The sequence below is a fragment of the Eptatretus burgeri genome, chromosome 17, assembly GCF_056783735.1.
Source record: "Eptatretus burgeri isolate ZD-2024b chromosome 17, Ebu_testis_v1, whole genome shotgun sequence".
Classification (NCBI taxonomy): domain Eukaryota; kingdom Metazoa; phylum Chordata; class Myxini; order Myxiniformes; family Myxinidae; genus Eptatretus; species Eptatretus burgeri.
This window is the reverse complement of record NC_140977.1, coordinates 17,827,865-17,848,501: the sequence shown is the minus strand read 5'-3', so window position 1 is coordinate 17,848,501 and position 20,637 is coordinate 17,827,865. Positions and strand designations below refer to the sequence as shown.

Sequence of the window (20,637 nt, the reverse complement as noted above, 5' to 3'; positions counted from 1 at the left end):
CAATGATGTGACGATACAAGGAAACAACAAGGGACATTATTGTTGGTTAAAATATTTCACCGAATGATGAAAGGGATAATGGATGTTTGAGAAATTGACTTAAGATTGTGGTTATTTCTTAAAGCAATTAAATCAAAATGTAAGGGGGGGGGGGGTTCTTCTAAACACCAGAGCTCATCATCAAAATGTCTGAATCAAAATGTGTAGGCATCGACAGAAACCTTCATTGGGATGGCTCTTGAAGAAAGAAGCTGCAGAGTCATTTGGTTCTGGTAGATCCAGGTGGACATCAATGTCGTGCTCGGTTTTCACTTCCACTTTCAAAAATAAATCTGGAAAAAGTAACTTTTATTAAATGAGGCAGTGTTGTGTCACCTGGGCAGTCTTGAGTCACATTCCATACTATTAAAATAGGTAAATAAGTATTGCATTAAAATAATTGACATGAGTTCTTCCTTGTAGAGAGAAAATAAAAACATTTCCCCATGGGAATGGCATCATGTCAAACCATTACAATATCAAAGCATTACAATCGGTACAAACTGCCTCGATGTTATGAGATACTTCTTACCCGACCACACTTCAATGGGAATTTCACCACCACCGAAAATCACAACCACCAAAATGGAGAAGGCAAGAAAAATGTAGAGAACCCAAAAGAGAGAAGGTTTTCTTCCTAACCTGCATTGATTGGCAAATCACATACAATTGCGACTCGCTGTTTTTTTGTTTTGTCTTGAGAGTCAACCCTCATGAGAAACGAAATGACAAAGTGTGGCACATTGGCAGATTGAGAAATGCAGAGAATGGAATGAATAAACCGAAGCCAAGACTTGTGACCGTATGAGAAGGGAGTGGAAAGGAACAAAAGAGTCAGCAAGTGGAGAAAAACTCAGAAGTTGGTTTTCAAAAATCATGTGTTGAGTAATTGTATTGAAGGATTGGGCTGGCAAGATACCTAAGAAGTATGCACACATGTCTTTGAGCTGTCTTGCCCGAGTTAAAATCTCGACCCACATATGAACTGCTGTCCTGTTTTTTCGCATGCAGTGAATTAATCAATGTGTGTGCTGTCCATCAGGTCAGGTCAGGTCAGGTATGGGAGTATGCGCTGGAGCAGCACGTCGCTGTGTCCACCAGCGGCCTCCGTCTAGCCATCCCCAGGCAGATGCTTGGCCCATCCCCATCTCCTTGAGATGTTGATCAATCTGCTGCAACCACGAGGTATGTGGTTGGCCCATTGGTCTCCTCCACTCACGAGGCTCCCTCGCTGAGTGAATCTGGAGAGCAGGATCAGCATCAGGAAAACGAGCCATATATCCATACAGCTGCAGCTGATGCTCATGGACTGTGCAGGTAACAAATCTCATTTGACTCTCTCTCAGCAACCGCTCATTGGACACAAAGTCCAACTATTGATAGCCAAGGATTCTTCGAAGAGACCTGGTAACAAAGGAATTCAGTCTCTGTCTCAAACCCCTCGTCAGAGTCCAAGTCTCAGATCCGTAGAGCAAAACTGGAAGCACCAAGGATCTGAAGACATGGACTTTCGTCCTTCGGCACAGGTACTGACACCGCCACACTCCATGATCCAGTGAATCGATGACTCCCCAGGCTCGACCCAGACATCCATTGACCTCTGGCTCACAGCCAGCAGAGGCATGAATATCACTGCCAAGGAAAGTGAATATCTCCGTGACCTCAACCTCCTCAATACAAACATGTACAGACAAGATAGCAGCATCCAAGATGTCAATGAAAGCCTGGATCTTCGTTTTGACCCAGGAAATCTGCAATCCCTGTGGCTCCGTCTCCTCATTCAGCACCTCGAGGGCCCCCGAAAGAACACCCAGAGACTCTGAAAAGATTACTACATCATCTGAAAAATCAAGGTCAGAGATCTTGACATTCCCAAATGAGGCACTGCAGCTTGATCTCTCCGACATCCTCTCTAGAATCCAGTCCATACAACTACTGAAAAGTGCACGGGCCAGTAAGCACCTTGAACGAACTCCAGTAACAACTGGAAATAAGTCAGAAATGGTATCACCACATCTCACAGCACTCTCAGCACCAGAGTAATGTTCAGACATCAGATTGATCATTTTTGATGGCACCGCACAGAGACCAAGATCCTTCAGAGGGCATCCCGATTCCCCATATCAAATGCTTTGCAGAGGTCAACACAGGCTGCCGGCAGCCCCTGCCGAAACTCTCGTCTGCGTTCGGTGAGGACCCGAAAGGCAAGTGTTGACCTCTTTGGTGTAAAGCCTGACTGCTCTGGGCAGTTGCTCAAGCAGATGTGGTGGCGAACCTGATCAAGAATTATCCAAGCAAAGACCTTGCCCAGCACTGAGAGGAGCATCACCCCTTGGTACTTGTTGCAGTCCTGAGGATCACCTTTCCCTTTCCAGAGGACAACAAGGCCCCTCTTCCAGTCAGTTGGGATGATGCCCGTGTTCCAGGCAGAGCAAAGAACTGCAGGCAACGACATGAGTACAGCATTTCCACCAGCTTTCAAAAGTTCAGCAGGGATGCAACAGATCCCTGTAGCTTTACTCCTTTTCAACCGGTTCACCGCAGCCTGTATTTCCACAAACGAAGGTGGACCATAGTTGATTGGAGGGTCAGTAATAGGGATAGTAACACCCCTGACATTCAACTCAACAGCTGGTGGTTCAGCTTGGTGCAGCCACTCAATGTAACCGGCCTAGCGGGCCTTCACTTTGGACTCCTCTGTCAAGAGCCCATCATCCTCCGCTCTAACTGGAGTATACCGAGGGATGGGCTTGGCGGAAAGCAATGTGCGAATTCCCCTGTAAGCAGCATGAGAATCACTTGACCACAGGTGATTCTCTACCCCTCACAGATTCCTCACATATCGGCCTCCTTGTCCACCCTCAGCACAATTATAGTTTTACGTCTCAACTCCCTGAACAGCTGAGCGATGCCACAACGCCTGGCCCTGCGACTGGTCAATGGTATCCAGTGTTCTTTGAGAGACAAAATTCTTCTTTGCCCTCCTGTGAATTTCAAGACATCCACTGACCACATCAAGGATGGCTGTCTCCACAACTCCACAACTCTTCAGGATTCCGCAAAGCACCCAGGCTCCCCAAATCCCCACTCAGCCTGTTCGGAAACTCCTCAGCTACCCTGCTATTCTGGTTCAAAGTTCCCGACCCGTGGGGACAAACACATGTCTCATAACCATCCCTATCAGTTCTAGTTGATGCACTGAAATCCCCCAAGACTAGAAGAGTATCTCACCTGGGGCACTGATCAACCACAGACTCGAGTTTGGCATGAAATGCGTCCTTCATGGTAGATCACTAACCTCAGTCGGAGCATATACAGAGACCAGGGAAAAGACACCTGATGAGTGATGAATCCTTAGTCTCATAATGCTCTCCTTGACCAGTGTTACCTAAATTATCATTGTAGTCAGCTACAGCAACTCATTGGGCATGGTAACCATCAGAGCGACCAGACCAATAGTAGGTGTGACCAGTGGCAACCCATCATGATCTCGCCACTATCCGGTTTCCAAACCTCAGAGAGTGCTGTAATTCCGATGTTCAAACGCTTGAGCTCAGATGATAACAGAGACAGGTGATCATCCTCTCTTAGGGATAGGACATTCCAGGCAGCCACCCAAAGGGAGTGCCTCAGGTTAACCCAAGGAGACCGCCGTCTGGTGGACGACACCTCAGCACCACCCTGACACAGACCACCGCAATCTGACCCGGGAAGGTTACCGCTGGGTTTTCCTGCTATCATCGAAGAGTGGGGGTCCCGAAGGCTTTGCCCCAATCCCGTCATCCGGTGAGCTGCCCTGTGAAGTGCATTCCCACAGAATGGGTTTTCAATTTTCTTTGGGTTTTTCTTGTGTTTTATAGAATTAAGGGTTTTACGGTGGCCAGAGTGAAAATCCTGCCACCAACCTCCTAATAAAAAGTAACCCAACTGCAGGAGGATGTCTGCAGACACAGTTGGGCACCAGATATGGATGGCTCACAAGGAGCTCCTCCGTCCCCCAGACGAATATTAAACTGTGCCGAATCTGCTGACATTAGTTATTGGAAATTTAGGATCCCACTTTGTTCCACTTGTCTACTCTTTATGAAAGACAATGAAAAATTTTTTTAATTCCCGACCTCTAATCTGCATCAGCAAGAAAGCCAGTCTTCCAACAATGCTGAAAACCAAGAGCCAAGTGTTGCACATGAAACAAAGATGCAAGTACCTGAGTTCCTCCACAGAACAGTGTTCCATCTATGCTATCACTGATGATTCGCCAATAAGTGATGAAAACAGTCCAGTAGCTGATGTGAGCTTGTGCTACTTCAAAATTCCTGAATCTGCGGAAGAGCTCAGGTTGAGCTTGAAGCAACAATATGCCTTATCTTGTGTTGGTTTTCTTGGTTACTATATTCAGCCTTCTTTGACTAGAAGGGCCAAGAGTTGACAAACGATCTCGTCCCAATCGCAGCCGGGGATGATTTATGAGATGAGAGCCAATTGCTTGTTTCTTTCAATAACAGGGGAGAAACGTCATTTAGCATTTACTACACGTGAATTGTAATGGACTCTTACTCCCAAACAGGCGACATGAGACCGCTGGAGAATAATTACCTCCCAAGACAGAGGCGAATGTGGAAGTGTGAAAAATAATCAACCAGGATGCCATGGTTTTACCAATTTCACCACGCGGTCGTTTCTGTTGGCCTCACGAGGAGAACTGTCTTTCGTGGAGGATGGACCCACGGCTCAAAATACGCAGTAACTTGTGCAGTTGGCCTAATGAGGGGAATTTTCTTGCGCTGGAGAACAGAAAGGCACTCAAAATGCACAGCAAGTCGTTTGAAGTTAAGATTCAGACCCAATCAATCAAACAGCGCCATCTCTCAACACATACTGTATCTCAAGTTTTCGATCCAGTTGTTGCGGTTGTGGAAATTCGCAAACCACCATTCAGGTCCAGTAGGTGAGATATCTCTGTAAGTACATGTGTAGTTAGCCCCAAACCCGTTGTTTAGAGGGAATAAATGTGATTCATTCGGGCTGCGACGCTTTGAGATAGCCGTTTTTCTGTTCTATCTTTATTTTGAACCAACCACGCTCCAACCATCACACAACAACAACAACGCCAACAGCCACGATCTTTACCTTCACAACTCGCTCCCGCAAACATCGCATCACCGCCATTCCAAACGGCACCATGGCCATAAACCACCACCATAAACCCTCCACCACCTTCACCTCTCTCCTTCTGCGGCCATTCCCGCACCACCTGTGAGCACCGAGCATCGGGCTGTCCTGGGCTCGTACAAGATACGCGCCGAGCCGCGAGTGCAAAATGCGGCCTTTCCAAGAATTCGGATCAGGAATGCTACACGCCCACTTCTGATCCGTCCAATCAGCAAGCGCGGGACGGTTTGGCCCCGCCTCCAGGCGCATCTATGTGGAATCGAGATATGCAAATTCTAGGATCAGGGGAGATTCACGCCCCTTTTTCTCCGTCCAATGGGCGAGCGTGGCTCCGCCCCCGAGCTCGTTCTGATCCGGAAATTTGCATATGGGTTCTCCTACCGGCCTATAAAGCGCCGAGCGCAAGGCGAATCTGGGCAGAGTCGGGTTGGAGCGCGGAACGGAGTCGGTAGGCGAGGGCGTCCAGGTGGTTTGTTGCAGTCGGCGGAGGAGAATTGGGGGAAGAGTCCGAGGAGCTCGGGTCCGAGGCAAGGAAGACGGCGGTCGGCGACGAGGTCGCGATGGAATCGCTCGTCACGGGACCCAAGCAAGCCAGCTATACTCTTTCCCCAGAGCATCAACAATTCCCCCCCCTTTTTCCCCCGCGCTGAGATAGTGCGCAAAGGGGGCCCCGTTTCCACCCCACTCCAAGTGGTGCCAACGAAACCCGCGAAGGAGCACGAAGTCGGGGCACCGCCGCGCTGCCACATTTGCGGCTCATCACAAAGACGCGGGTCGGACACACCCGGTCTCACAGACCTGACCGCTCTTTCAGGTCCCGCGCAAATATTGGCCCACAGGCCCCGTCTGCCCCCTTGTCTTTGAGGGTGGCCTTTTCTTTTGTTTCTGTGTAAACGTGTGTGTGTGTGGCGCCAGTCTGGTGAAGTAAAACTTTTAAGTGTTGCCGTGTGTCGGTCTTATTCGGTAGTATCTCTGCGTCATTGTTTCTTTTGTTACATTTGCTTTATGTGCATTCTGTTTGCCTGTATTTGTGTGCTCTCCGTGTGCTGCGGAATAAATGTGCATCATGTTGAACTGTTTTCCCGTTTCGCTTCGTCTTTTCTTGAATTGAATTTCCATCTTGCTTCACGTAAAGGGTTGGTAGTGGGCTTAATACGCCCGCTAATTAATCGGAACTGTCGAGGCCGATGATAACACCGCTCAGTTATCCCGATAGTACGGAATGGATCGCTTAAGCGGCCCGTGTCCGGAGTCGACCTGCGACGAGGTGCGATCGCCCGGTCTACCCTCCTCGTGGGTACTTAGGAAGGTCGAGTTTGGCGAACAACCCTATCCCACACGGGGGGCATATTGGCACGATCGTGGTGAGTCCGAAAGGCCCACCCGTGACTAGCTCCTGGCGTTAGTCCGAGAGGGTCACGACAGAATTGTCCGTCCGGTGGGCGACGTGCCGCGATTCAAGTTACGTGGCCGTTCGCACGCCAGCGGGCGTGAATTTGCAACACAGTCTTACACTACACCTCGATTCCATTGAGAAGAAAGCAAACACATTCTTCTCAATGGAATCCTTTTATCAGCTTTCCCTATCAAGGCCAGATTGCCCCAAGGCAATGTGCTGGGCCCAGTCCTACTCTATCAGTCAAAAGTTTTAGAACACCCCCATTTTTCCAGTTTTCACTGAAATTTAAGCAGCTGAAGTCCAGTGAATAACCTGAAATGGTACAAAGCTAAGCGGTAAACTGCCAGAGGTTAAAAAAAATAGTTTAGGTTACCAAAAACTGAAAAATAATATAAATTTCAGAGTTGTTAAAAAGGCCCTTTTCAGGGAACAATTAATGGGTTAGCAACTGCAGCTGTTCTGCAGCAATGGATGTAAATTAATCCTTGAAAGTTGATGCAAACAATTCCTACAGGTGTCCCAACTTTTGTTGATTAGTTATAAACCCTCTGTATAAAAGCAGTGTTGGAACAGACTGTATTGATGCACCTCTGAAGCATTGTTTGGACAATATTGCAATGCAGGAAGTAGTATATTGCTATCATAATGGCGAGAAAAAGACAATTAACAAAGGAAGACAGACAGACCATTATAACCCTTAAAAGTGTAGGTCGTTCCTTTAGAGAAATTGCAAAGAAGCCAAGGTGTCAGTGAGTACAGTTTCCTACACCATCAAAAGGCACTTGGAAACTGGAGGAAACTCTGACAGGAAGAGGTCTGGAAGACCCAAAGCCACAACACAATCTGAAGACCAGTTTCTGAAAGTCAACAGCTTGCGTTGTAGGCGGCTCGCAGGACAGTAGCTTCAAGCACAGCGTAACACTGGCCAAAGTAAGGAAGTTTCAGTTTCAACTGTGAAGAGAAGACTTTGAGCTGCAGGTTTGACAGGTTGAGTAGCAGTAACAAAGCCATTGCTGAGATGGCAAAATAAGAAAAAGAGGCTTGCCTGGGCCATGAAGCACCGCCAGTGGACTACTGAAAACTGGAAGAAGGTCTTATGAACCAATGAATCAAAATCTTAAATCTTCGGTTCATCACGCAGGGTTTTTGTAAGCCATCGATTAGGCAAAAGGATGGTTCCTCAGTGTGTGACACCAACTGTCAAACATGGAGGAGAAAGCATGATGATCTGGGGGCTCTTTTGCTGGATCTAGACTCAGCGACCTGCACAGAGTGACTGGCACCCTGAACCAAAAGGGCTACCACAGCATTTTGCAGCGTCATGCAATACCCTCTGGTCTACGCCTAGTTGGTCAGGGGTTCATCCTCCAGCAAGATAACGACCCAAAACATACCTCGAGGCTATGTCAGAACTACCTTAGAAGAAAATAACAAGACGGTAGGCTTCAAATCATGGAATGGCCAGCACAGTCTCCAGACTTAACCCCCATCGAGCTGGCCTGGGATGAACTGGACAGAAGGGTGAAAGCAAAGCAACCTACAAGCGCAACACATTTGTGGGAACTTCTGCAACAGTGTTGGGAAGAACTTTCCGAACAATATTTGATTTCCATTGGAGAAAGAATGCCACGAGTCTGTTCAGCTGTTTTATCTGCAAAAGGTGGCTACTTTGATGAGTCAAAAATTTAGATGAAATTTTGTTCAACAAAACGATTTCATGATTTCTTTTTTATCTGCAATTGTTTATTTGTTCTTTGCTTAAATTTCAGTAAAAACTGGAAAAATGGGGGTGTTCTTAAAATTTTGTTCTGGTAGTGTACACTTCACCAACAATATATCTGAATCTATGAAAAATCCTCTTTTTATTTTTGCAAATGCTCCACCCTCTGCTGACATCCCTCATTCTTCAGTGACAGGTAGCAGCCTCTTCTCTCTCTCTTCAGAACTTGATAGAATAAAAAAACTGCTCAAACACTTGGAACACATCTTTCACTTCTGACAAATCTCAGACTCTCACACTCTCTGTCCAAAAGGATAATCTGGCAAACCCTCCCATCCCCTTTCTTTACAATTCTCATGAAGAAGGTCAGTCACTGAAACTTTTGGGTCTCATTATCAGCCATGATCATTCTTGGGGAAACCACATTTATGAGTTGGCCTTCAAAGCCAGAGTGGGCATCCTCAATTGTGCAAAGTCCTTTCTTAGCACACCTGAACTGCTATACAGCAACAAGGCCTTCATCGGCAGCTTGATGGAGAACTGGTCTTCCTTCTGGGCTGGCACCGCTGCCTTACATCTCTCTCAGCTTGATGCCATGGAAACCAAGGACTCAAGGTAATTGGAATCTAATGCGATCTAGTCACACTGCAGACAGGTTGTTCGCATCTCCTTGTCCTGCCTCGTTTCTGGTCTGCTTTGTCCCCCCCCCCTCAACCTTTCCATGTCTTGTCCACCCGCACCTTCCCCCCTCCCCATCCCCGAGGTTTCTGCAGGGAACACATCCACCAGCAACCCTATCCTGGGGAAACTCCCAAAATCCAAAATGACTGCTCACCTCCACTCTTCCATTCCTCTTTTTTTTACACTCTGTGGAAGCAACTTCCACATTCTCTTCATCATCATTCTTCCCTCCAGGCCTTGAAGACAGCTGTTCAACACCATCTGAGATCATTCCCCAACCAACCATGATCTTTTTTGGTTGATTTGTTACCTCCGCCACTGACGGTGGAAGGTTATGTATTCACCCCTGTCTGTCTGTTTGTCTGTTAATTTGTGTGCAACATATCTCAACAAGTCGACAGATTGAGATGAAATTTGGTGGGCAGGTTTACTTTGTGACAAGGACGAACTGATTAGATTTTGGTGAAGGTCCTGATCCAGTTACGATAATTTTAAAGTGATTCTTCACCATTGAAAGGGCTAAACTGATATAGAGCACGATATATAAAAAGGTTGTGGGCGGATTCGGATGAAACTTGGTGTTGCGGATGGGTGTGCGACGAGGACAAACCGATTCGATTCTGGTGAAGATCCGAATCCGGTTACGAGTTATTTTATTTTTAAAGGGATTATTGCGAGATGGAGCTAAAAACGCTATGTCGCATGATATTTGAAAAATTTATTGGGCCCGACATGTTCCTGTGGATCAGGTATTGCGGGTTGGAGGTACGCGCTCTCCCAAGTGCCCTTCCAGTTACTTTTTTGTTTCATTCAACTTGTGTACAGCTTGTTTAACCACATGTGTTGTTCTCAACAACCTTTCATCTCACTCTCTTTTCCACTCTGCTGGTGTTGTTGTTTCCCCCTTTCGATTTAATCCTTTTCCATTCTGCTCTAGATCGTCCATGAACCTCTATCATGTATACAAAAAAAATTAAAAACTCGATGCTGAACAATCACAGATCCCATCAGAAGTGATGAAGATCATACAACTCACCATTTAACTGGTTGCTTTGCTCCTCTTCCAGACCAAAGGAGTTCACATCCTCTATTTTTATCTGCAGAATCTCAGAAGATCCTTCCAGCTCCTCAACCTTCACTCCACGCCTGAGCACAGTCAGCTGTTCCGATTCTGGCTTTGTACGACAGGAATCCTTCCAACAGCCAACTTGAGCATACATGGTGGGTGAACCTATAAAGAGGCAGTAAACATACCACTCTTCATGATGTTTGCTCCACCCTGAGTTCGTTGATCCCACACAGTACCTACATGTGAACTAGCCCTGTACTTGAGACCTTATCTTCTGCCCAAATCAGTTGCAGCACCTTAAATATTGACCACACACAAACGTGCACCCTTTGACAATCCCAAAAATAAATTGTACATGTTGCAGTTTCTTAAGGTAACACTGTAAGTGTATAACATGTTGATGGAAATTTTGATTTGACCACGTTTTAAACATAGAAAATCTGAGCCTGCTCAGCAATTTCAGAATGAAAACATTCAATGGTGAGAGGGCCTTACACACAAGCATAGGGGATGTGTATGAAGGAGTGTTTCTGCTCAGATGTAATCCATGAAGCACATACCTCTCTGTCTCTGTCTCTGTCTCACAAAATTACCATCCGACAACCCCCCCCCCCCACCTTGCCCATCCACTTTCTTAACAATCCTCTCGAGGAAGTTCAGTCAAGTTCAGTGCAAGCCATGATCTTTCTTGGGCAAGCCGCACTTCTAAGTTGGCCTCGAAAGCCAGCCTCCGAATGGGCATCCTTTGCCATACAAAATTCCTTCCTTGGCACACCTGAACTCCTATACACCTAAAATACCTTGATGGAATGCTGCTCTCCCCTCTGGGCTGACTCCCCCTGCCTCACATCTTTCTCAGCTTGACGCTGTGGAAACCAAGGCCTTCGAGATCATTAGGGTCTCGTAAAATGAAGCTGAGTCTTCCTCATCTCCTCCATAAGCAGTCTCCAACACCATCCTGCTGGTGCAGACAGGCGAATGCGATCCAATGTTTCCCCCAACCTCCGATACAAGAACAATTAAAGTTATCGAAGAAACTCCGACGAAGGAGACCACTTGGAAGTTTGAAAGTGCCCACTATTTATGGGAGCATTGCGCTGGAGATAAGGTTCACTTTGTCACGTTTGTTGAGCATCTTGAAGGTCTCCATGATGCCTACACATGCAAGTGCAGCTCTCAAGACTAGAGTTGAAAGATTCCGTTTTACCAAGTCTTTCATCATAAATGAGGCCTTCCGGGGGATGTGGATAAATCTTGAAATTCTCTTTTGTATATTTTCGAAGGAATCAATATATTTTAACTTCGACACACTTCACAGAGCAAACATATTCCAAATGAGGTTGTACGAAGGCTTTGTGGAGTCCGATGAACAAACCCTCATCACGGTACATTGAGGGACTTCCGACTCTTCATTCGGACTTTTGTTTTGCTTCTTTCACTTTACATCTTCTTCGCTTCCTTCACTCCATCTCATCTCCCTTTGCTTGTCTTAGATTACCCATTTTCCATTTACTCCCCTCCAGACCTGAATGAGTCTCTTGCTCTCAGCGTCTCATGTCTCAACCCATTAATGTCTGTTGTAAGGAGCAGAAAATTCAAATACCATCAGACCTCGTTTAGCGCAACCTTGTATTTTACTCATTTCTGGTTCTTTTGCCACTACCATCAGCTTTCCCTCGATCTCCCTTTGCCGTATAGTGGCGTGCCATTTTCTGAAAGAAAGACGGAAATAAAAAGCACTGGTTCTCTTACATTTTCAAGTTCCGAAATACCAATTTTACAGGGACATGGTATTTTTAACCTTAATACACTAAGTACCCCATTTAAAAACAGACATTGAATCATATTTGTGAAGAATTAATGCCCAACATTTGGAGTTTCCGACATCATTATGGTGGGGCACGTTGAGCCATAGTTCGACCTGTTCCACCTTTGAAGGTTCAAGGTGCCCCACACAAAAGATACATGCTCACTTTCTCTGTCCAGAGAAGATCACGAATTGATTACTTTATAATTAGCGTCACTTCTGACATTGTCAATTTAAATTGACAGACCCAAGTTTTCTGCCGCATCTATGGTACTGAAGAACTTAACCCATGAAATTTACTTCGGGCATCTTAAAACGACTAAAATAAGTGTAAACTTGCAAAACCAAAATGTAAGTACTAATAACTGCAGTAGTTTATCAACTTGCCACAAGGTTATCATACACAAGAGATATCGATGTGAAAGGAGTTATACTAACGGAATGGAGACCTATGCCCCGCTCACCCCTACTTATATATTTCCCCCATCATACACCTTCTTTTCCCCACCCATCATACACCTTCCTTCCCCACCCCCCCCCATCATACACCTTCCTTCCCCACCCCCCCATCATACACCTTCCTTCCCCACCCCCCATCATACACCTTCCTTCCCCACCCCCTCCCATCATACACCTTCCTTCCCCACCCCCACATCATACACCTTCCTTCCCCCCCCCCATCATACACCTTACTTCCCCCCCCATCATACACCTTCCTTCCCCCCCCCATCATACACCTTCCTTCCCCACCCCCCCATCATACACCTTCCTTCCCCACCCCCCATCATACACCTTCCTTTTCCCCCATCATACACCTTCCTTTGCCCCCCCCCCCATCATACACCTTCCTTTCCCCCCAATAGTACACCTTCCTCCCCCCCCCATATCATACACCTGGAGTCTCTTTATAGAGAGAGTAGCGACAACTAACGATTTGACGCCATTTTGAGTCCATTCAGTGCTGTGCGCGTGCAGAGCCGCCGTATGGCACTAGTGCATTGAACTGTGTGTTCCATTATGTTCTCTATGTATGAGAGATAGGAATGGTCTTTTCCATGTTGATAATGAACAAATTATGTGAAGATGACAAATTAGAGCCATATGATAAAGAAGAAATTCACAGAGCTGGTTGTGACTTAACAGTCACAGACATTTAGAACCATGACAAAGAAGGAATGAACGAGACAAGTACACGTGCTGCTTATTTCAGCCTCATTTTAATTTCAGGGAGGCGAGAGCGAGACTCGAACTCTCACCTCCCTGCTTATACATGTACATGTACAATACAATGTTAAGAGTTATCTTTGTATTTCTGCAGTTGTTTGACCTTGTTTATCGTGTGTGGGTATATATTTGTGTTTGTTTAATTTTCATACTTAATTTATCCATCTAAACTTTGCTGCATGTTGCCGATCATATATATTAATCCCACCAAAAATAGATTAGCCCACCCCACCCGGCCCCCTCATTCCCTCTCACTCACACGCACGCACGCACACACAATCTCTAATACATATACAAATTACATATTTACAATCACACACATACATACACGTATGTACTAATGCACACACATACAAATTATAAATTGAAAGTTGCACACACAAACACAAGTTAATGTCCTCACACATTCAAATCAACAGAGACAAATACATACATTCAATGCATCCCCCCCCCCCATGAATTGGTTTCGAGCAAATTCTTTCTGAAGCATCACTGAAAATTTGAATGACAATAATATCTTCCATATGAAAGTACAAAAAATATAACTTATTTTATTATTTGTTTTACGAAGGTCTCAGAGACCATTGTGAAAGGCTTTGAACTCATTTACGATTAATACTCAAACCGTGAACCTGTAACCTTCCACTTTTATAGCAAATGACAATTTTGTTAAAAACAAAGCATGTCATTCACTTGTTTGAGTACTAACTACCACAGGCAGGAAGGTGTCTTTAGCACAAGGCATTGGTACATGTATATAAAGAATTTGTAAGTTTTGATTCATGTACCTCAAAACAGAGTACACAACTGTACATGCTCAAATTCTCATCATTCATAAAGAGCTCCTTTGCGAGATATTCATACATTACATTTATTTAATTTGCAACCAATACTACAATCATTCCCTCCCAGAAATATCATGTTGAAATGTATGTTAGTCCAGAGCTTTAAAATAACTTGCATATGTGTGTTATTCCCTGTTGAAATAACATATTAGAGAAAATGTTAATGACAAAATTTTCAAAATGATTATTTAGTCCAATTATCCACGCAAGTTGCTAGCTCGTAGCTGTACAGCACATTGCAGTCCTGCAACTGAAGTCCAATAGAAATATCTATTTCACTTTTGCAGCCAATTGTCTCATTGCCATGCTCTTGCTGCCAAGTTCACCCCCCTTCTTTGCTTGTGCAGCTTGTTGCCTGCATTGATGTGTCTTTTTCTTACAAAAGAAGTGTAGGCTTGTGTTGATGAATTTTGTAAGCAGTTTGGCTTTCAGATTGTGGCACGTTGGGAAGTGAACATCTCTCGTTATCTGCTCTGCTCTCTCCACAAGCATTGTTGCGACGTTCTTTTCAGCCGTGAAAGCATCCTGTGCACCGCGAAACATGGTCTCCACAGTGTTACCAACATGTTGATCACTTTTTCTGAAACATGAACACGACACCCTTGCTTGTACTCTTTCAGTACAGTAAGCTCTGCAGCTTGGTTAACTTCTTCACCTTCAGCAACAATCACCTGGCTAATGCAGTTACCACACGTCTTCTGGTTTTTCCTTATACTGTGAACACAGTAGCCAGCAAGGTTGTACAAGCTACCGCGCTCAGGTTGAGACAGCTCCTCCACGTCTTGGATATCTGGAATGACAAGGCCCTGTAGATTTTCCTCGGACGGTACTCTCACTTCCTTGACTGAGGAAATCTGCCAAGAATTCCCCATCATCCTTGTGGTAGCTTCCCGAGCGTGGGAGTGTCAGGAACTGGGCAGTACTGATGAGCTTCAGTGCACACTTAAACTCCAGAGGTGATGGCACTGGCTTCCTCAACCGTACAACGGAGAAAAAGTTCTCAAGGAAGTCCTGGGTCACTCTATAAGCAAGTAGGAATTTATGCCCCACGCCTAGGACTGAAGTTGTAGTCAAGATGACACTCGTCTGTATTGGCTTCCATTCACCTTTTTTTCCGATCGCCATTCCTTTGAAAACCTTCACCACATTCTCAATAAAAGAGACCGCTTCCTGGTACTTGGCGAGGTTCAGTTTGCTTCGGGCCAGAACTGGGTGTCGCCTCGTCATGACTTCAAACCAATGGTTAATCGTCTCGATGAACCATGCTGTTGTGAGGTTTTCCAGTTTCCTCCCTTCTTTCTTCACTAAATATGTTAGCGCACAGCTCACATCATGACTTAACACATTTGTTGCGTTAGAAACTTTCATCTTCTCAAAATGGGAAGGAGAAAGTGCAGCCTTGGAGAGTTTGGGTGCCAATTTCAAGTCCAGCTCTTCTTGAAATTCTGCAAGATCATGAAGCGGTCCCACATTCACGATAGCAGATGTAAGATCGTGGTGTGCAACGGTGTCCTTGGACATGGTGAAGTCTTGACCATTCACAAGAGGAGCCTTGATGTTTTTGAAGATGTGTGGCGTGTCGGCGAGAAAGTACAACCATTTCTCAGGAGATTGCGGGTGAGGGATCTTGTTCACTGTTCTCCAATGCTTTCCACAGATTATCCCGAAGCTTCTCCACATGGCGCGATTTGAGCTTCCCATGTCACTAGTGACTGCTTGAACATGGAGACCAATGTCTCCTGCACGTGAGATGATTTCAAGTATGATGCTCTTGTTCGAGTTCGAGACTGTGCCATCCGTGGATCCGCTCGTAAAGTGGTACACCACAGTCTGCTTCCACCGAGCGGTTTTGCCTCCGAGCATGAACAGCAATGCATGATTTGCATTTCCCGTAAGATGAGGCAGTGTAACATCACCAAATAGACTTCCACTTCCAGCATTATATTCAACTTTGGTCCTGAGAGACATCTCATCCAAGGTCAGACAGCACAGCCATTCTTCTTCTCGCATCCCCTCAACCTTTAACTAACTGTAAGTAGTCAAAAATTTGGTCAAGAACGCCAGGCTGGAAGGGGATGTTTTCCACCCTTCTTTGCAGTCCTCTCAGATGGCAATGGGTATCGCTGCTGCAGGAGAGATTTATAGCCTGTTGAACCACAAGCAAACCGGATCTGCAGGGCCTTCTTCACGGTTCTTGATGTCCAAGGCACTCCATGCATGCTCTTTCTGCTCATGGATTCCAACTGATCCTTCCAAAAGACATGTGCAACCCTTGTTTCCTGTTTCGCTTTTGCCTTCCTGATTGCCCTACACTGCTTCCTGGTTCTTCGAAGTTCAGCTTTTCGATCCTGCCTTGCATCTTCAATCGCGGTCTGCTCTCTGTATCAGAATACACGACTGGAACAGCTTCCATTTCTGCAACATTGTCTTCAGCGATAATGGTATAGAAAAGAATACATAGAAAAAAAGAAGAAAAAAAAATTCAATTTCTATTTTAGCTCATTATTAAATACTGATTTTTTGGGGTTCACGAGTCAGTAAGTGACCACTATATTCATTATGGGTGTGTCTGTCTGTCTGTCTGTCCCGAGCATAGCAACGTGGGTTTTGATCAGATCCCGATCAAATTTGGGTGGGAGGTTTATCTCATGATCTAGTTGTGTTTTCCTGAGAATAGGCGTGCTGCACCCATTATGGGCAGAGCCACGCCCAAAAAACACGTGTTTTTAGGGGGTAGCCGGTTTCAAGTTACATCTTCTCCGAGGGGGTTTGTCGAATCTGGCAGGGGTTTCGGTATTTGGTTAGCCCAATGGCACCTGCATAGCCCCACGGAGCTCGATTTTTCATTTTCGTCCCAAGGTCAAGGTCACAAGGTCACGGACTTAGAAAATGTCAAAAAAAAAAAAATCAATAAATTGGGCATCGAGCTCCGAGGGTTTTCAACTGTTTCAAATGAAAGTTGGTATGCAAGTAGTGCTCTTCGAGTCCTACAACTTTCATCATTTATGTTTTTCCCGATTCCCGCCAGTTTGCCCGTGGCATCCCCTCGAAGGTCAAAAAATAAAAAAGGCGAACCGTGTACATTGCTCGTGAACCATCGCCGTCTCCAGACTTGTTATTGATTAATTATTTTTGTGTGTGTGCGTGCGTGCGTGCGTGCGTGCGTGGTACAAAAATGACTTGCAACTGATTTACAATTGCTGCAAATTAGAAATGATTGACAGTTTGTACCACGAAAAATAATCCTATTATGCAAATGGGGTCATGACTTAATTATTTGGCTAATAATGATGATGATGTTAATAATGTGATGCCAAAAGGCCAACTTACAATAATTTGAAAATATATCAAGTTTTATCACATTCAAAGTGCTGTATTAAACAAATGCGGAGTGAACTTACATGTATTTGAAGGTGATGTGCTTTCCTGATGAGGATCAGTGGAGTATGTGTGGTCAATCAGGGCAGGTGTCTTGGATGCCTTCGCCACCAGAGGTTGGTTGGGTGATTGACGCTTCCGAGGAGATTTCCTGGGTCGGGGCGGTTTGCGGTGGGTGAAGACTGTGGGTACAGCCAGACGTTTCAATTTCCTTTTGCCATCAGTTCTTCCACTCTCGAATTGGTTCTCCTCGAAATGAACCTGCGAATTACAAATAGGAACACGTTGGATAGTGGTGCAATCCATCCATTGGGACCATACTCTGTGCAGAGCGTTGGTGCTGCCTAAGCAGTCTCCTTGGCTATTGGGTACAATTCTGGACGGGTCGCCACTCCGACACAGGATACCAGCATGCTGGCACTCATTTTGCCGACCTCGGAAGGATGACAGGCAGAGTCAACCCCACCTGGTATTAATTCAACAGCCGAGGGGATTTGAACTCAGGATCCTCGGATCCCAAGCCCGCCACCCTAACCATTAAGCCAACACCAGGCATAGTGGTGCAATGTGATGTTTTTTTCATGCTTAACTAGATGCCGTGCATGCCAAAGTTGGAAAATACCAGGAGGCATGACTTCGAACCAACATTGTTGCTGGAGCTGTAGATCTAGATCTACTAACTTGAAAATTAAAAAAAAAAAAAAAATCTACACACACACACACACACACACACACACACACACACACACACACACACACACACACACACACACACACACACACACACACACACACACACACACACACACACACACACACACACACACACACACACTTCTTCCAATTCCAGTGTTCTCATGAAAGATTTCATAGTCCTACAACAGTTAGTCTAATCCTAGACCCAGACCATCCATGGCATGTGTTGTTCTTGGAAAAAAAAGCAGTTCAACTTCAACGAAATACTAAATAGGGTCGAACTTGTATACGACGCGTTTTCACGGTATACCATGTGCGTAGTCCTGAAAAGGACTGTTGGGTTATTCTTTCGGAATAGCTCTGAAAAGAGCTGCTCAGAGAGCGAGTTGAGAAAAGAGTGAGAATATAGAGGGAGGATCTAACTCGGAAGAGGTTATACCAAACATTTAAAATCTATCGGTGTGGGTGTAGACTGCCGGATCTCAGGATACTAAACAGGTCGACCACCCCATAGAAGCATAGAAGGGAGCCTATCTACATTCTGAGTGTAGAATGGTCGGGACTGGCTTTTACCGTCGGCTTTAGTGGACGGAAAGTTTCTAAATAATGTTAATAACACAAGCCGAAGGTAAAAGCCAGTCCCGACCATTCCACACTCAGAAGTTAGATGGGCTCCCTTCTATGCTTCTATGGGGTGGTCGGCCTGTTTAGTATCCTGAGATCCGGCAGTCTACACCCACACCGATAGATTTTAAATCTTTGGTACATAACCTACTCTTAAAAGCTAGGGTTAGGGTTTAGGGTTAGGGTTACATTTAGGTTCAGCGTCAGGTTTAGGGTTAGGGTTAGGGTTAGATTTAGGGTCAGGTTTAAGGTCAGGGTTAGGTTTAGGGTCAGGTTTAGGGTCAGGTTTAGGGTTAGGGTCAGTGTCAGGTTTAGGGTCAGTGTTCACCCTAACCCTGCCTTTGAAGAGTGGGCCGAGTTAACCCAGATCCGTTCTCCGTTCATTCGTCTTTGTTTTGACTTTGAGTCCGACTTTGGAGACATGATCTAGACCCTATATTAATTGATCTCGCTCGAACTCAAACTTAATTTTAAATAAAGATGCCTTCCCCTTCAAGTGCTAATTAATCCACGAGCAATGAATAACAAGCCTGGAAAGCCAAAAGCAAAGGCCGGTCTCACTCGCAGCACCAAAATATACGCATATGGGACCATTAACCACCACCACACTGACCTGGCAGAGAACTGACGAAGAAGTTGCTTTCCATCCAACACGACTGACTCTGTTCTCCCAGATTTTCCGTCTTTTAGCATCTGATGGAAATCTATACATCTTGAATCCCTTCTCCGTTCTATTTGTGCACCCAAAGGCGCAACAACCTGTCATTTTGTCGTAAAAATCGATGCAGAACACGAATGAGAACGCTGCGTACAGCGGGAACGTTAAAACGCTGCCAGATATGCGTCCGATCCTGTCCGCGATGGACTCAAAATGGCTCCACGCAATCACGTGACTAGATTTTTTTTTCCGGACCCTCTATGTCTATGTCACGACTCTCTATAAAGGGACTCTACATTCACCTTCCTTTCCCCCTGTTATCGAGTTGTCGATTCCACCGCGAATAGTAAACACATTCACTGATAAGTCATTCAACTCCCATTCATCCCAATCCTGATCCCATTCCCCAGGGTTACAAACATCCTCTCCTCGAGAACCAATTTCTGTTTGACCGTAATACACAAGGTCTGACCATATATTTAATGAGAGTGTTATGTAGATTCTCGTAGATCTGAAAATAATAAATACAGTGAATAATGAAAATAATAAAAATTAATAAAAAATAATTTAAAAAAAGGTGAACCATGGAAACATCGAAAAGCGCACGACGTGCACAAAACAATCTGTCACTAACTTTAGTGATACTCACGAAGGTGTTTAAAAACCAGAAATCTTCACAACATTTCCTCTCACAACTCGCCACAAAAATGTTTCTTTCGCTGTTCCTGTCGCGGGAGCTCGGATCCACGCTTCAGTTTACCACAACTTCTTCTTCTTCTTCTTCTCTTTTTATTATATATTACATTTCTCGAATCCCTCTCGATCGTTATCTCATCCCTACTATCGTGTATTACCAGAGCATTACTTCCAGCTTAAAAATATTCCACACCATAATGTTAAATAATGAATAAAAAAACGAGGAGGAAAAAAGGAGGTCCTACATGCCAAGCTGGAAGATACACCCTACTCAATGACCTGGAAAAAATATCGAGACTGAAGCTCGGAGTTCGATGAAACACCCTCGAACGTTGTTGACATGTGGTTGTTGAGTGGTGACTTGTTTCGTTGATGTTCCATCGTGCAAATAGACAGACATTCATCTATTCCGTGTGCGGTGTGGCTGCTGGTTTGTATCATTGCTGGGAGCACGTCTGTGCCGCTGATGCAGTGCCCCCTGCTGGTTCGGCCAGGAATTTGTAATTTGTTCAGGGTGCCGGTGAGAGCTCGCCTCCTCTTCACGGAGTACACAACGGGATCTTTAACATTCGCTAACTAATTCCCACAGACGGGATGCTCCGTTTAACGTCCATCCGATGGGACGGCAC

At 45.3% G+C, this 20,637-nt stretch overlaps 1 protein-coding gene across 3 annotated transcripts in view; it reads right to left on the bottom strand.

Moving 5' to 3' along the window:
• The window catches only part of LOC147009443 (uncharacterized), a 29,343-nt gene extending 9,231 nt beyond the window's left edge, over positions 1–20,112 (bottom strand). The window contains exons 1-4 of one of the 3 annotated variants that reach the window (XM_085861848.1): positions 19,962–20,112; positions 17,358–17,595; positions 10,048–10,242; positions 222–332 (exon numbers count right to left, since the gene is read on the bottom strand). In XM_085861848.1, coding sequence (XP_085717974.1) covers positions 222–332; positions 10,048–10,231 — 295 coding nt within the window. In that variant the 5' untranslated portion in view covers positions 10,232–10,242; positions 17,358–17,595; positions 19,962–20,112. Of the gene's footprint in view, positions 1–221; positions 333–10,047; positions 10,243–17,357; positions 17,596–19,267; positions 19,752–19,961 lie in introns of those variants that run through there. The other 2 variants (XM_085861846.1, XM_085861847.1) reach the window with 2 other exon arrangements.
• Between the last annotated feature and the right edge of the window lie 525 nt (positions 20,113–20,637).